Here is a 17,213-nt window from a genome sequence, read left to right as displayed (position 1 = left end):
AGAGAGAGGAAGTGAAGTGTCTTATATAGGTTTTATATCACTTTCCTGTGACTCATCTGTACCAAGGATAGCTTAGCTTGACTTGGGACAGCCTAGGGGTCTGTCTGCTTTTTCTGCACATGTCTGTTGAAGGTCATTTCCTCAGATAATTAAGTCTTGAGTTTGGTGCAGACCTTCCTAATCTTTTTAAACTAGGGAGGGTGGAAAAATGTATAGTGCCCAAGACTTGATTCTATTAGACCAAATATCTCCATTGTTACTATTCAGGAAATAGCTAAATCAGATCTTCTAAAGTATGGCCTGATTAGGGTGGAATAGTTTTAAAATTCACATAATAGAGTGATAAGTCAGTGGAATAGATTAGCCACACAGTACACAGTGGCCAATACAACATGACCATAAGAATCTAGTGTTTGAAAAAGTCAAAGATCTAAGCTCTTGTGGTAAGAACTGAAAATATGATAAAAATTTCTGGGAAAAATGACAATTGATTTGGCAGAAACTCAGTATAGACCAACATCTCACACCAAATACCAAATAATGTCAAAATGGAAAAATTATTTAGACTTGAGGGAAGATCAAACAAAAGATATAAACACAGAAAGTAAAATGGATAATTCTGATTGTGCATGAAATGGAAAAAACAAAAACTTTGCATGAGCAAAACTAATGAGACCAATATTAGAAAAAGATAAACTAGAAAAATTTCACCAAGATTCTGGGGTAAGGGCCTAATTTTTCATAATATAGGAAATTGAGTCAAGTTTATACAGAATATGAATCATTTTTCAAGTGACAAATAATCAAAGAATATGAACACTCTGTTTTTAGAGGAAGAAATCAAAGTTATCCATAGTCATGTAAAATGCTCTATCCATAATTAGAAAAATGAAAAATAAAATAAATTACATCTTTCATCTCACAGATTGGCTACCATGACAGAAAAGGAAATGACAAATGCTGGAGGAGATGTTGGAAAATAAGGATGCTAATGCACTAGGGAACTTGTGAACTAATTCAACCATTTTAGAGAATAATTTGAAACTATGACCAAATTTCAATTTGAAATTCTCTCACTCCCTTTCCTTCCTCCAACTCCCATTTAGAAGGTAATGAATGATACTTATTATAAATATTAAATTATTTGAAATATATTTTCCACATTTATCATGTTGTCTGAAAAAAACAAAACAAAAGTAAAGGTTAAAAAAGGTACTTCAGTCTACAATTTGAGTCCTTCAGTTCTATATCTGGAGGTGAATAACATGTTTCATTAAGAATCCTTTAGAGTTGTAAATTATTATATTGATGAGAACTGCTAAATTTCACAATTGATTAACATAACATTACTGCTCTTCCTATGCACTTTGTTCTCTTGGTTCTATTCACTTGACTTTATGTGTCAGTTCAAGTCTACTGAGTTTCTTTCAGCTATTTATATTTTGTTATTTTCTAGGTTCAACCAACTGCCCTGGGTGATAAAAAGATCCTTCAAGTTGAGTTGCCAGAAGAAGAAAAGCCAAGTAGCAAGTGTGATTCTCCAGATGTAAGATTACTTTCCATATTGTTTGGGGCTCAACAGAAATCGTTTTTAAACCAGAAACAATGTAGAAATTTGTTTTATTAAATGCCTGCACACAAATAACTTTCCATTTAGAACGAGATAGAAAATCTAAACTTTTTTTTCCCTTGGGTCCTGAAAAACAAATATTTTCATGGTCTAATTTATGTTGGAGCTTCCATTATGAATTAGTAAACAGAATATATAATGTGTTGTTTTGTTTTGTTTTGTTTTGTTTTGGTAGAATAACCTAGTCCAATGGATGCAACTTTATGATTAGCAGGTTGAGGGATCTGTTTGTTCCTAATGAGATTTAGCTGAAATGCTGCTGATATATAATGAAGATCCAAGTATGATTATTTAATACTACCAAAAGTCAACAAACAAATCCCCAAGTCATAACAGTTGCAGTGGAGAGGAAGAAGATGAAACTGAAATTATAACAGAAGTAAATCCTAAAAGCATGGAATTGTTTCTTTGCTACATATTAAACAAAAAATATAGTAAATTATGTGGGTCAGGTGAGATGTACAGGATAGTAAAATTTTTATGAAATCTTAGTTAATAAGTTAGAAAACAATGAGGTGATATAGTGTGGTAGGAAAAACTACTCGGAAATTAACATACTGGGCTAGGAATCAATTGTCCTCCATTTAATACACATGAAATCTTAAGGAACTCTTTAACTCTGTAAAATTTAAATTAATATCCCTTAACTCTAAGTATTATATTTTATGAAGTTTATTAATAATCATCTGAAGTAAAAGAAATACCAAGAACAAAAGTGAAAAGCCTAAGTAAAATTCTCCTGCCTGGCACTCACCCAACCACCAGAGATGTGTTTCTGGAAGGAGAGAGTGGAGTTACACAAAACATATCTTCCCTTCATTAGTATGTAACATAGATACATAAATGGAATACTGGGAGAAAGAGACCCTAGGGAGTAAAATTCTTTCCACACAAGCTCCCCTGTGATTCCACTGGGAAATGAGCATGTAGAAATCTCCCAGATTTACATGCCTAGTTTCCCCAGTGAATAAGTACACACAATCAACTTATATATCTAAAGATCTTTAACTAGAGGTACATATAATATTGCACTTCCTGAGGGGAAATTACAATAATTTGGAGATAAGAGGGAAATAAAAGAGAAAGAAAGCAAAAACAATGATTATTTGGCTCATTGACAAAAATCAATTCGAGGCAAACCTCTTTGGCATAAGAATGTACATTCAAAATAAATGCATTCAACTCTCCACGATTCAATTTACTATATCCTAAAGTTCATTCTGGATCTTTTGGTGCAGTATGTGGTTTCTTTATGGTGCCTTCTACAGATAGTTCACTTTCTTGATTTGAGGAGGTAGCAAATTTCTTAACCTCAAATTTCTCTAAAAGATATTAAACCATATGGAACTTCCGAGTAAACATGGCTGCAATATAGATGCAAATCACTTCCTCTCCCCTGGCACCAAATGAAATAGACTACCGCAAAAGAGCATAAAAATCATCCTTGGAAGAACGGAGGGACTCTCCAGTAGTCCACATAAATGAAGGTATGTGGGGTTTGAACATTTCCACACTATAAGAAGGAGAAGAAGCTTGCACAAAAACGTGACCTGAGCTACCCTCCCCCACCTCACCTATAAAATCAGAGTAGGGGCCAGCTTGCTCACCAGAGACAGCAAGTGAGTGAGGAACATCTCTGTCTTGGGGGGGCACACCAGGATCCTTGGGATCTAACGAGGACTGCTAGGGAACTACCCCTCAGAGAGGTTTCACTGGAGACTCCTGTGGACTGGAAAGCACACAGAACATGGGGCTCTTGCAAACTGAGAACACTGTGGAGACCCTAGAAACGGTAGAAACTGCCTGAGGCAAAAGTTCCACTCCTTGCTGTAGTGGGGGGGGGCACTCCAGGGTCCTTGGGAACTGACAAAGGCTACCAAGGAACTACCCCTCAGAGTGGTATTACAGGAGACTCCTGCGCACCAGAGAGAAGAGACCACAGAGCACGGGGGCAGGCATGCTAACAAACTGTGGAGTCTGGAAAGAACCAGTCTGAGGCAAAAGCACCACCACTTAAATCCATAGAAAACCCGCCCATATCATCCAGACCTCTGACCAAAAAGGAAAGGGAAACCACCAAAGGGATGGCTCACACTGCCCAAGATCAACCATCCAATAAGAAAGGGAAAAAAGTGACTATTGAAAACTTTTATGGAGGGAAAACCCAGGCTACAGAGGAAAAAGAGGATGAAATTCAAACAAAATCAAAACATGCCCCCCCAAAATGGAAATTATCCACAAGCTCTGGAAGAACTCAAAATGGAGCGTATCCAAAAGATGGAATCCTTCTGGCAAGAAAAATGGGAAAAATTCAGAAAGCAGTCAACAGCCTGACAGACAAGAACTCCCAATTGGAGAAAGAGCTGGAAGCCTCAAACAGAAGGGCAGACCAAACTGAAAAGCAAAATCAGTCCTTAAAAATCAGAATTAAGCAACTGGAAGACAATGATCTTGCAAAACAGCAAGAATGAATGAAGCAAAGGCAAAAAATTAATGAGTTAGAAGAAAACATAAAGTATGTCACTGACAAAGTGACAGACCAGGAAAACAGAGGAATGAGAGACAACTTGAGAATCATTGGTCTACCTGAAAAACCAGAGATAAAACGAAAATCTTGATGCCATACTACAAGAAATTATCGAAGAAAATTGCTCTGATGTTCTCTAACAAGGGAGTAAAATAAAAATAGAAAGGATTCATAGAATACCCTCTATACTAAATCCCCAAAAGAAAACCCCCAGGAATGGAATCACCAAATTCAAGAGCTTCCAAGCTAAGGAGAAAATTGTACAAGAAGCTAAGAAAGGAAACTTCAGATACAGAGGAACACCAATAAGGATTACAGGAGACCTAGCAGTGAACTCATTAAGAGACCACAAAGCCTGGAACATGATATTCAGAAAGGCAAGAGAACTGGGTCTTCAACCAAGAATCAGCTACCCATCAAAACTGACTATATGTTTCCAGGGGGAAAGTATGGGCATTCAACAAAATAGAAGATTTCCAAGTATTTGCAAAGAAAAGACCAGAACTCAGTGGAAAGTCTGTCATCCAAACACAAAGAGCAAGAGACACATGAAAAGGTAAATATGAAAGGGAAAAGGAGAAAAGAGTTTTTTTTCTTTTATTCAAACTCTCTTCTATAAGGGCTACAATTAGATCAAATCATATATGCTAACATATGGGGAGAATGTTATCTGTAACTTTCAAAAATTTTATGCATTAATATAGTAATTAGAAGAATCACTCATAGGGAAAGATTGGGGCATTAACATGATTTGGTGAAAAAAAAACAAAAAGAAAGAGAAAGGGAGGGGGCATCAATGATGGTACTAAGATATACTTGAAGAAATAGAAATAAATTAAATAGAATAATCTTTATCACACAAAGATACACACTGGATGGGGAGGGGAAGAATACTCTTATAAGAATAAGAGGAAAAGAGTGCTAATTGGTATTACTTAAACCTTACTCTCAGTGAAATCAACTCTGAGAGGGAAGAGCATCTAGATCCATTGGGATATTGAATTCTATCTCATCCAACAGGGTAAGGGAGAAGGGAAATCTAATGGGGGTTGGGAGGGAGGGAGTACAAAAAGAAAGGGAAGGAGATGGGGGAGGGGAAGGGAACTAAAAGGGAGGGGCCAGAAACGGAAGCATAATAAGGGAAAGGACTAGGGGGACTGATTTAAAGTAAATCACTGGTGTAAAAGGTTATAACAAAAGAAGAAAGGTCAGAATTTGGGGAGGGTATCAAAATGTTGGGGAACTCACAAATGACAATCATAACATTGAACGTGAATGGGATAAACTCATCCATAAAACGTAGAGGAATAGCAGAGTGGATTAGAATCCATAACCCTACCATATGTTGTCTTCAAGAAACACACATGAGGCGGGTAGATACTCACAAGGTCAGAATCAAAGGTTGGAGTAAGACCTATTGGGCCTCAACTGACAGAAAGAAGGCAGGAGTAGCAATCATGATATCTGACAAAGCCAAAGCAAAAATACACCTGATTAAAAGGGATAGGGAAGATAAATACATCCTGATAAAAGGGAGTATAGACAACGAGGAAATATCACTAATCAACAAATATGCACCCAATGATATAGCACCCAAATTTCTAATGGAGAAACTAGGAGAATTGAAGGAGGAAATAGATAATAAAACTATACTAGTGGGAGATTTGAACCAACCATTATCAGATTTAGACAAATCAAATAAAAAAATAAATAAGGGGTAAAAGGTGAATGTTGGTGATGGAATACTATTGTACTCAAAGGAATAATAAAATGGAGGAATTCCATGGAGACTGAAACAACCTCCAGGAAGTGATGCAGAGTGAAAGGGGAAGAGCCAGGCGAACATTGTACACAGAGACTGATACACTGTGGTATAATCGAACATAATGGACTTCTCCATTAGTGTCAATGCAATGTCCCTGAACAATCTGCAGGGATCAAGGAGAAAAAAATGCTACCCTCAAGCAGAGGACAAATGGTGGGAGTAAAAACACCAAAGAAAGGCAACAGCTTGACTACAGGGGTGGAGGGGATATGATTGAGGAGAGACTCTAAATGAACACCTTAATGAAAATACAAACAACATGGAAAAGAGTTCAGACTGAGGACACATGTGATACCCAGAGGAATCATGCATCGCCATTGGGAAGGGTGGTGGGAGAGGGGGAGAGAGAAAGAAAATGACCCTTGTTTCTAATGAATAATGTTTGAAAATGACCAAATAAAATAATGTTTAAAAGGGGAAAAAAAAGATATTAAACCTTGTATTCTAGGATAATAATACAATTCTCCCTGAGGAGAGTGTTGACCAACACATGTATCACCTAGAGATACAGGGCTGAATTATGAGATATATGAATCAAAAAAGAAATCAAAAGGTAAAAAAAAAATAAAAGAGAAAAAAGTAACTTCTAAATGAAACATATAATATCAAGGTCTCCTGTTTAAAAAAATCTAAGGAAAAATATGCCCATAACAGGTCCTTGAACCAGGACCTGATTAAAGTGTTTTATGTCCCATAATCCTGTAGTAGCAATTATGTACTTACATACTCAACAGCCAGGACTACAAAAAATTGCCACACAATGAAAGAGAGAAAAGGGACTAGATTTTGAAGCAGAAGGGAAAGAACATTCCCTGGTCTGATTTTTCCTTTGTTCTCCGGCATAGGGGAGCCAAAATGGCAGCCAAACTGAGGTACTTTGTAGAAGTCTGGATTTGGCATGGGGAAATCCTGGGTCTGAGGGTGTCAAAAGGCTGCTCCATGACCCCAAAATAAGTTCAAGTCCCCTGTCTTGGCACAGAATCTCATTAATCCCACTGAGATTTGTTAGTCTCCTTGACCTTGTGCTCCTAGGCTCTGTGCAGGTTAACTTTGTGTTCCTTGGCACTGTGCAGTGGCTCTTTTGTTATCCCTTCTCTTGGAATCAGACACAGTCATTAATCAAAGTCCCATAATTATTTAACAATCAAAGGCAGGTTTCCATAGTCTAAAGCTTTTTGGTATGCATTGATATTAGGGCTAATGGACATTTTAATCTTACTTTAGTGCAAAATCAAAAAACTATTAATACAGATAGCATGCTTCAACTAAAAAATATGAGAGAAAAATTAAAATTCAAATACTCTATTATACATACAAGGAAAACCAGTAATAAAATGTAAAATAAATTAAAAATATATAATTCACATTCCATGATTAGAGACACAATGCAAAGGTTTCTCACCCAAATGACATCATATGACAGAATGTATTAGATTAATATGTGAACTTAAAATACATAATTGAATTTTAAAGCAAACAATCAGCAAACAAAATAAGCGTGACAGGATACCTGTACTCAGTGTTAATAGAAGGTGCTCTCTTTACATATGTGCTATCAGTCCAAGAGTTCTTCTCCCCAATTCAGATACCTTCAAAATAGAGGCTTCTTCACTATTTGGAGGGAAACTGTAAAGGATAATTTTAGCATTGTGACCTGAACTATATTAATTATTGGTCGCCATAGACATCCCAAATAAAAAAAAATACCCAAGTCAGCTGGAAATTTATGGTGATTTAATTAATATAGTGGAGAGAAATTAAGAAGGGAGACGGTGAGGGTGTAGGATTTCTCCCACCTGGCTTGGGCCAGGGGGAAGATTAGAGGATTTAGGAAGGTAAGGTTTTTGATAGTAAAAGAGGAAGGAATCAGTCTGAACTCCAAGAGGGCTCAGCCATGATATCTGAACCTGAATTAGCTGAAGGGAAACTCACCACCAAAACCCAAATAGCTGCAACCATGCGAATATGTCAGAATGCTTATCACACTGCCAGCCAGAGTCACCTCTCAGGGGAAAGAACGCAAAGAGAGGAAGTGACATGCCTTATATATATATGTGTGTATATATACATATATACATATACATATACATATACATATACATATAGATAGATAGATAGATAGATCACTTTCCTGTGTCTCAACTGTACCAATGATAGTTTAGCTTGACTTAGGACAGCCCAGTGGTCTGTCAGCTGTTTCTGCACATGTCTGTTGAAGACCATCTTCTTAGATACTTAATCCTTGAGTATTGGTGCAGACATTTCTGACCTTGTTAAACTAAGTAGGGTGAAGCAATGTAGAGTTCCCAAGACCTGATTCTGTTAGACCAAGTATCTCCATTGTTACCAATCAGGAAATAGCTAAATCAAATCTTCTAAAGTACAGTCTGAGTAGGGTGGAGTAGTTTTAAAATTCACAATTCCCCCTAATGATCATTGGGAGACTAGTCTCCCCATTGATCATTTAACATAATCATTTTGTAGTCCAGAAGCACTTTGAACTACAGATGTATACAGTATTCAATTTCTAAGAGGAAATTATAATAGTTAGGGAGGAATAGAGAAGAGAGAAGGCAAAACAATTGTTTTGCTAGGCTCATTGACAAAACGTCAAATTAGGGACAGTTCCCTTTGGCATACAAGTGTACATTTACAATAAATGTTCAATTAAACTTCAGTTCAATCAACCACACCCAAAGTTCATTCTTGATCTTCTTGATGTAGTCTAGGTTTTTTCGCATCTTTTTGCAACAGTTCATTCTCTGGACTTAGGAGTTATCAAGCTTCTTCCATGAAGATCTTATTCGAACAAAAAATTTCAAAATCTTGGATTTTTATTAAAATAAAATTCCCCCTGAAGTGGGTGTTAAAAAACATCCAATTCAGCTCAGGATGTATGGTTGAGATATGGGAGAAAGAAAAAAAATTCAAAATCAGAATCAAAATACCAACATCTATGTATATAAAATGTTGAGTAACCAAGAGTAAATTCATAATAGGCCATTGTACAGGTCCAATTTAAAGTAATTTCTATCCCACAAGTCTGTAGGACAGAATGAAGTAATATTTCACTTACCCATTTGCAGCCAAAACTATAGGAAGTTGCCATATTTTAAGAACAAAAGGAACTAGAATTTCATTTTGATAGGAAGTTCATTCCCTTGTCTGATTTTTCCTTCATTCTTTTGGATTATTATCTTCAATGCATGTGATAGGATACAGTCAATCAGTCTCAACAGAAGATGCTCTCTTTACATGTGAGCAATGAATCTAAGAGTCCTTCTTTCCAATCTTTATAGATGTTGGAGTAGTTAACAATATTTGGAATGGCCAACTCAGGAAGGCTGAGTTGCTCCAGTACACTGGAAATTCTTAATATACATCTTATCTCCTGGGTTCAGGTCGTGAAGTGAAAAGTCTAGTGGTCAGGCATGTACTACAGCTTGGGATTCATGGAGTTCACACAGTTTGTGCTGTAATTCCTGTATATAGGAAGCAATAGTAGTATCTTCCCCTAATAGTGCTGTATATGCACGGGAGAAAGGCTTAGCGTGTATTGGTGGATGTCCAAAGAGCAACTCAAATGGTGAGATGTGTAGGTCTCCTCTAGGCCTGCTTCTAAGATAAAATAGGGCCAGAGGGAGAATTTCAGGCCATTTTAAATGTGTCTCAGTGCATAATTTGCCAATCATTGTTTTAAGTTCTTTGTTCATTCTTTCAACTTGGCCTGAGCTCTGGAGATGATATGGAACATGGAACTTGGGAGTTATCCCTAAGCAACAATATAATTGATTTAGGACAGAATCAATAAGATAACTTTATCTGAATCAATACGTGCTGGCAGGCCAAAGAGAGGAATAATTTCTTTTAAAAGCACCTTAGCAACAAAAACCGCTGTGGCTTGGGTCGCAGGAAATGCTTCTGGCCATCTGGTCAGCTGATATACTATGACTAAACAAAATTTATAATGTCTAGCCTTTGGCATTGTTATGAAACCTATCTGTAGATGCTGAAAAGGTGGACACCCACCAAAGGCTTTGCCATGAAAGGCATGTTGGTTATATGCTTGGCAGGTAGAGCATGCTGTACACACTTTAGAGGCTATAGTAGTTATACCAGGGCCTATCCATACTCTCTTGACAGTATCCACAATGCCCTGGGTGTCAAAGTGACCATTTTTTATGAATAGATTGGAAAATGTGGTGATAGAAAGTTCTAGGGAGCAGGGGTTTTCCTTCAGATGACACCCATACTACATTAATCTGTTTTGCTTTGAATTTTTGCTTCCATTTTTCCACTTCCTTTTCATCAAAGGGAAGTGATAAATTTAAGTAATCAGTGGTTGTTAATGTTAAAATTAATTCAGGCCCTTCTATGGCTGCTAGCTTTGCAACGGCATCTGCTCGATCATTTCCCAAGGTCAGTGCCACCTGTATGGGCAGAGCAATGAACTACAGCTAGGGCTTCAGGTGGTTGAGAGCAGAAAGAACTTCATTAATAATTTCCGCATTAGCTATGGATTTTCCAGCTGAGGTTAAAAATCCTCTCTGGAGCCATAGCATCCCGACTGAGTGACAAATGCCAAAAGCATATCTAGAATCTATATAAATTGTTGTCTTTTTGTCCTTGGCAATTATACGTATGTTTCAGAGCTATGAGTTCTGCCCCTTGAGCGCTTATATTAGAGGGCAGTGAAGCTGACCACTAAGTGGCAAATTATGTGACTACAGCAGCTTCAGTGTAATGTATGCCATCTCTCATAAAAGAGGAACCATCAGTAAATAAGACCAGATCTGAATTGTCTAAGGAAGTGTCTAAGAGATCATCTCAAGGCTTTTCTGCCATGGACACTAGTGTTTCACAATTGTGTAGTTGTTCTTCTGAAGTTGGTAAATTTGGAAGCAGGGTGGCAGGGTTAAGGGTTGTACAGCATTTCAAGGTAATGTTTTCACTATTTACCAAGGTTATTTCATACCTTGTAATTTGTTGATCCAAGAACACCTGTGTTCTATGCCTTAGCAACAATGCTTCTACTTCTTGTGGGCACATAATTGTTAATGGGCATCCTAATATTAGATCAACTTTTTTTTTTGTTAATAGTAAGGATATAGCAGCTATTCCTCTAAGACATGGTGGTGCTCCTGATGCTACTGGGTCCAGTTGGGCAAAATAATAAGCAATTGGGCACTGAGAAGGCCCCAAAGTCTGAGTTAAAACACCTGAAACTATCCTTCTTCGCTCATGTACATATAAAGTAAATGGCTTGTTGTAATCTGGGATGCCTAGAGTGGTGGCAGACAGGATAGCCTGTTTTAGATCTGATAGAGCTGACAAGTGTTCTGGCTCTAATTTGAGGGTTTCAGGGACCAAATCCCTTGATAGTGCTGTAAGGGGTTTAGTAATTTCCCCATAGCAAGGAATCCATTGTCTACAAAACCCTGTTGCTCCTAAAATTGCTCTCAACTGTTTCTTAGTGGTAGGAGTGCTTAAATTTTGAATATTTTCAATCAGTTTGGGAGAAATAGAGCAGGCACCCACAGTCAGGATGAATCCTAAATATTATACTTTAGGGAGACACCACTGAACTTTATCCTTTGAGATCTTATGTCCTCTTTTGTGCAATTCCAAAAGAAGGTGTTACTATCTTCCTGACATGCTTCTGCATCTGTTGAAGCCAAGAGTACGTCATCTACGTATTTGATTAATTTGCTATTTTTAAATGTTATATTATCTGTCTTGGCTCAAAAGTTGTGCAAAGAAACTCAGGATTTCCATGGACCCTTGTGGCAGGCAACTCCATGTATTCTTTGAGCCCTTCCAGGTGAAAGTAAATATATTCCTGGAGTTCTCACGTATGGCTGAGCACAGGTCTACTACTGTAAATTATGTAACTGTGCTAGGAATAGAAGAAATAATCATATGTATGTTGTAAACTACGGAGTGTCTCTTTATAATGTGGTTGTTCACAACCCTCAGATCCTAAACCAATCTATAGAGATGCTTGCCATCAGGCCCCCTGTTTGGTTTTTTAATGGGCTGGATGGGTGTGTTGTATTCAGATTTACAAGGGATTATTATTCTCTGTGCAATTAATGAGTTTATTACTGGGGTAATATCCTCAATTGCCTCTTTTGAGAGGGGATACTGAGGAATGGAAGGAGGTGGGCTAGATTTTGTTTTTATCTGTACAGGAACAGCCGACATAAGTAAGCCTACATTGGAAGAACATGTGGCCCAAAGAGACTCTGGTATATATTCAGGTATTACAAAGGTTGGATGCTCTTTCCCCTCCTGACTTTCTGAGAGAATTACAGGGAGTAAATTTAAAAATTCCTCAGGTACTTCCAATGATAAGCAACCATCTGGGGAGCAAGTTATTGTGGCTCTGAGTTTGCATAGAAGGTCCCTCCCCAGAAAATTTAAAGGGGAGTCAGGCATCAAAAGGAAGGAATGCTGTACCTCTAGGGGTCCTACAGACACCATTCTAGGGGAAAGTTTTTTAACCCTTTGTGGTATTCCTGACACTTCCATTATATTCTCTGAGACAACAGAATAACAATGCAAATTAGGTGTATTCTTTAATACAGACCTGGAAGCTCCAGTGTCTAAAAGACAATCATAATAGGTGTTACCCACCTTTAAGATAACATGGGGTTCATTAGTATTGGGGGGGCAGTGGATAGGAATAACAGGTAGTAGGACATCAGGGTCCATAAAATCAATGGTTGTATACTCTGATTCCTGTGCCCCAGCCCCCACACTGCACTCTGGACACCTTCATAGTATTTAGGAACTTCCTTGGGCACCCCTCTGAAGGGCACACCCCTGAGTATTCTTTGGAAGAGCACCACTTAAGTTATATTGTTGTGGAATCATTTGGTTTGAGTTATCATTTTCTCAATATCTATTCTTATAGTTATTATTTCTAAAGTTGTGGTTTCCATTATCATTATTATAGTTATTTTTATAACTATCACTTCTGTAGTTGTTATTAAACTGAGTATTCCTTCTGATAATCTTGAGTAAAGTTCTACAATCTATCATTTTGTGGCCCTTCTTCTCACATAATTGGCAGGTAATGGATCGGTAATTAGGTTCCTGGAAAGGGGCAAGTGTCATTCTTTGAGTATCATTCCCACTTTCTGTTTTATCCATCTTATCTTTTAAACATCTCAATTCTTCCTTTATTTCCTCCATGACATCATTATTTTCTTCCTCCTTTTCTTTGTTTCCCTTTGAAACATATAGAGCTGTTTTCTGCAATTCTTCAAGGTCCATCTCTGGCCATCTTGGGGAATATGTTCTAAAAATAAACTCTAATCGCTTTGCAAGAGTTATTGACAAGTGCCGTCTAACTTGTCTTAAGGAATTTTCTTTAGATGGGTCAAAATCCAGGTATCTACCCCCAAATTGATTATTCTGTCCATGAATCTGGAGGGTGTCTCTTCCTCCTTTTGCTTAATTTTTTCAAATTCTGTACACTTATCTGTACTGTCTGTATACTCTCTCATTGCTGTTAAGATGGCCTCTCTACAACGGTATAGTTGTAAAAGATTCTCAGAGTCATTATAATCCCATTCAGGATCCTGAGATAGCCAATGTGCTGCATTGCGCCCCCAGGTTTTGTTGACACGAGCAATTACTTTGTTTTTCTCATATTCAGTTAAAAAAGCCTATAGCAAGTTTTCAATGTCCTTGTAAGACATATTATACTGAAAAATATGTCTGTCATTTTTTTTGTTACTAGAAAGGGATCTTGTTCATATGTGGGGATATTTTGTGTAAATTCATTTATTTCTTGGGGAGTAAACAATATATTGTTCCTTAAAGTTATTACATCCCCATTCCATCCTATTTCAGGTACTTCTCAGAGAGGAAACAGGCCTCTAATTGAATTTGGTACCAGTGGGTCAGTTTGACTAAGACGAGTTTCTTTAAAAGGACAAGATTTCCTTTGGGCTGGAATTTGGTTTTGGGTAGGAGAAGGAACAGGAGAAACTGGGATTGCAGGGGAAGGGTCTTGGGGATTAAGTTCAGCCAAGATTTGCAGACCATGAGAGAAGTATGTTAACTGAGCTGTAGGGAAGGGGTTTTCCATCTCTATTTCAGGGAAAGAAATTTTCTCATTTAGAAGTTCATGTCCAGACCTGTTTCTGGTGGGGTGGATTTTGCCTGTTGATCCTGTAAGAAACATTTTAGATTATCCAATTGGACTTGTAGGTTCTCCTGAATTTTGGCCTCAAATTTCTTTATATTTTCTTGTGTTTTATCTTACATGTCTTTTATAATTTTCTGTGTTTTAGCTTCAGATTCTTGCATAATTTCTTGTATTTAAGCTTCAGAATTTTGTGTGTTTTTCTGAATTTCAGCTTCAAATAATTTTTTTTATGTTAGTATCTCTAAACACAGTACTGAGGAGTACAATAATGACATTACCTAAATAATATACAAAATTAGAGGTATGCTGAATTCCTCAATGTCCCTAATACTTCAACTGCCATATAAATGTTGAAGAATGTAGTATTCATTTTTTATATATAATATATATTATATATATGTATATATAATATATATATATATATATGTTTTTGTAATTATTTTCCTAGTGGGCTTCACAAAGCACATGAGGAGCAGGGAAAGACCAAAACTCTCTTTAGGTCCCCTTCACTCCTAATTAAGAGTAATCTAGGCATTTGTTCCCTCAGGGAAAGGGGATTCATAGCTAAACATCTTTCCCAGTCCTGACTCTTTGGATTTAAAAAAAGAAAGAAAGAAAGAAAAACAGCTGTATTCTATCTAATTTAAGGAAAGAGGAAAAAAAATCCAAATTTCCTTACCTCTACAGCTGATCAAAATAAGCTATTAAAAGCTGAACTTATGTATAGTCACAGTAGAGAAAAGGTTTAGGAAAGTTAAGAAGATTGAGGGTATTTTGTCACATTCCTTCGTGGTTGACAAAAGTGTAAATGATAATTTTAGTGTTGTGACCTAAACTATATTAATTATTGGTCAGCATGGACATCCCAAATAAAAAAATACCCGTCAGCTGGAAATTTATGGTGATTTAATTAATATAGTGGAAAGAAATTAAGAAGAAGGGAGAAGGAAAGGGTGTAGCATTTCTTCTGCCTGGCTTGAGCCAGGCGGTTTTATGTCACTTTCCTGCATCTCATCTGTACCAATGATAGCTTAGCTTGACTTAGGACAGCCCAGGGGTCTGTCAGCTGTTTCTGCACATGTCTGTTGATGACCATCTTCTTAGATATTTAATCCTTGAGTACTGGGACAGACATTTCTGACTTTGTTAAACTAAGTAGGGTGGAGCAATGTAGAGTTCCCAAGACCTGATTCTGTTAGACCAAGTATCTCCATTGTTACAAATCAGGAAATAGCTAAATCAAATCTTATAAAGTATGGTCTGAGTAGGGTGGAGTCTTTTTAAAATTCACAAAACAAACTGAAACACTTAACATCAATAAGGCAAATGGAATCTGAAAAGGCTTAAAATTTAACTCCAAATTCTTTAAGGTTCCTTCCCCTCCCAAATATCATCATACATCTAGATTCATTTGGTCATACTTCTGAGTTTCCCCATATAGGGACAGATTTCCACATTGACCATAGTGTAGATGAACCCCATATCAGATATGTTTCAGAGACTGGGCATGCTTAGATAGAAGGGGGAATGAATCTCCTTCTGAATCTTGAGATTACTCAAACTAACAGCAAAGACAAGTGCACCCAGGAACTGTGGTAAGAAAAGACACCTTAAAACTTTGAACTGTACAAAATCAGTAATGTTCTCCAGGAATGGGAGGTATTTGAGACAAGCAGGAAACTGGCCCATGCTTGTACCTCCTGGCTATAGGTGGCGCTACCCTTGTATATACTGGCTAGGAGTAAAATTAAGAGGTTTGGAAGAGTAACCTTCCTTCCACTCCCCCCAGGAGTAAAGTCAGTAGCCCCATGACACCTCAGAACCCACAACTATAGACAGGAGAATGGAAGCCTCCCTGTGTTAGCCAGGCTGGGGTTGGGGTGGATAAAATGGAAAGGCTGCTCCATACTGTGTTCCCCTGATGAAAAGCATGTAGTATAGGCTTGAGACCCATATCATTGTAGGGAGGAATAGCCCAAGGGGATTTGGATCTCTCCCTTCCAGCAGGAAAAAGGAGGTGCCTCCAAACAGCTCTCAGACCTTCTGGCAAACAACAGTGGTAGGGAGGCCGAGGCAGGATTGAGGGGAGTGACAGTGAGAACTACAGTAGCTGTAGACAGAAGAAATGGCAGCTGGAGGAGGAGGAGCAGGCTTTTAAAACTAATCTGTCTTTTTGTCTATTAAAAAAAAAATTACCAACTTAGAGAGGAGCTAGGGTCCTAAATCCAGACTTTGGTCGCCAACAATGTTAAATTTAATTTAATATCCAATAACCCTATATATTATATTTTATAAAGTTTATTAATAATCACTTGAAGTAGAAGAAATACCAAGAACAAAAGGCCTGAGCCGTGTTTCTGGTAGAAGAGAAAGAGAGGGTAGAGCATCACAAAACTTATATCTTCCCTTCCTAAGTACATAATTTAGATTTATTGTGACTTAGTTAAATAATACTCTAAGCCTGATTGTTCTGCTCTCAAATGCATATTCCCCATATTAAAATTGTAAAAAATAAAATGAGATCACCAATGTGAAAACAGTCTGTAACTCTAGGGTATTATTATTAATATAAATTAAGAAACATTTCTGCGGCATTTAATATATTCATAGTAATTAATACAATGGGTGATATCAGCTCTATCAGGAAGTTGTAGGTTTCTATTTTTGGATCTCTTTGAGAAAAATTTGAAACTTTAATGACTGGGAATATTGTAGACAGGATGCATGTAGAATTTGGACTTTTGAGGTGCCTTTTAGTTCTCTTTTCTTTGCAGTCCTTCAGCACAGGATCAGAAGAGGAAGAAATAACTCATACATTGAGCACCCTGGCCATGGGGACAGCATGTAGTGTATGATTTAAGGAAAAGGAAAAACAGATTTCCCCACTGGAAGTTAAAAAACTATTTACTTGTGTGGAACTTTGGACAGATTTTGTATCCTCTATAGGAAGTGATTTAGCTGATTTTCTAGGGCAGAAGAAAATGATAACTGTATTATTTGTATTACTTAGGAGACTATTCTGACTTGGAGATGCTTCAGTATGTCTCTTCTAGTGTTTTGGCAATGAGGAGAT

At 37.3% G+C, this 17,213-nt stretch overlaps 1 protein-coding gene across 1 annotated transcript in view; it reads left to right on the top strand.

The window, feature by feature from the left end:
- The window catches only part of LUZP2 (leucine zipper protein 2), a 749,802-nt gene that overhangs the window by 693,782 nt on the left and 38,807 nt on the right, over positions 1 to 17,213 (top strand). The window contains exon 10 of the mRNA XM_056802005.1: positions 1,457 to 1,546. Within this exon, the coding sequence (XP_056657983.1) occupies positions 1,457 to 1,546 (90 nt within the window). The remainder of the gene's footprint in view (positions 1 to 1,456; positions 1,547 to 17,213) is intronic.

This window comes from Monodelphis domestica, chromosome 6, assembly GCF_027887165.1.
Source record: "Monodelphis domestica isolate mMonDom1 chromosome 6, mMonDom1.pri, whole genome shotgun sequence".
Lineage (NCBI taxonomy): Eukaryota > Metazoa > Chordata > Mammalia > Didelphimorphia > Didelphidae > Monodelphis > Monodelphis domestica.
Note: the sequence above shows the minus strand (reverse complement) of the source record. Positions and strands in the feature narration are given on the sequence as shown.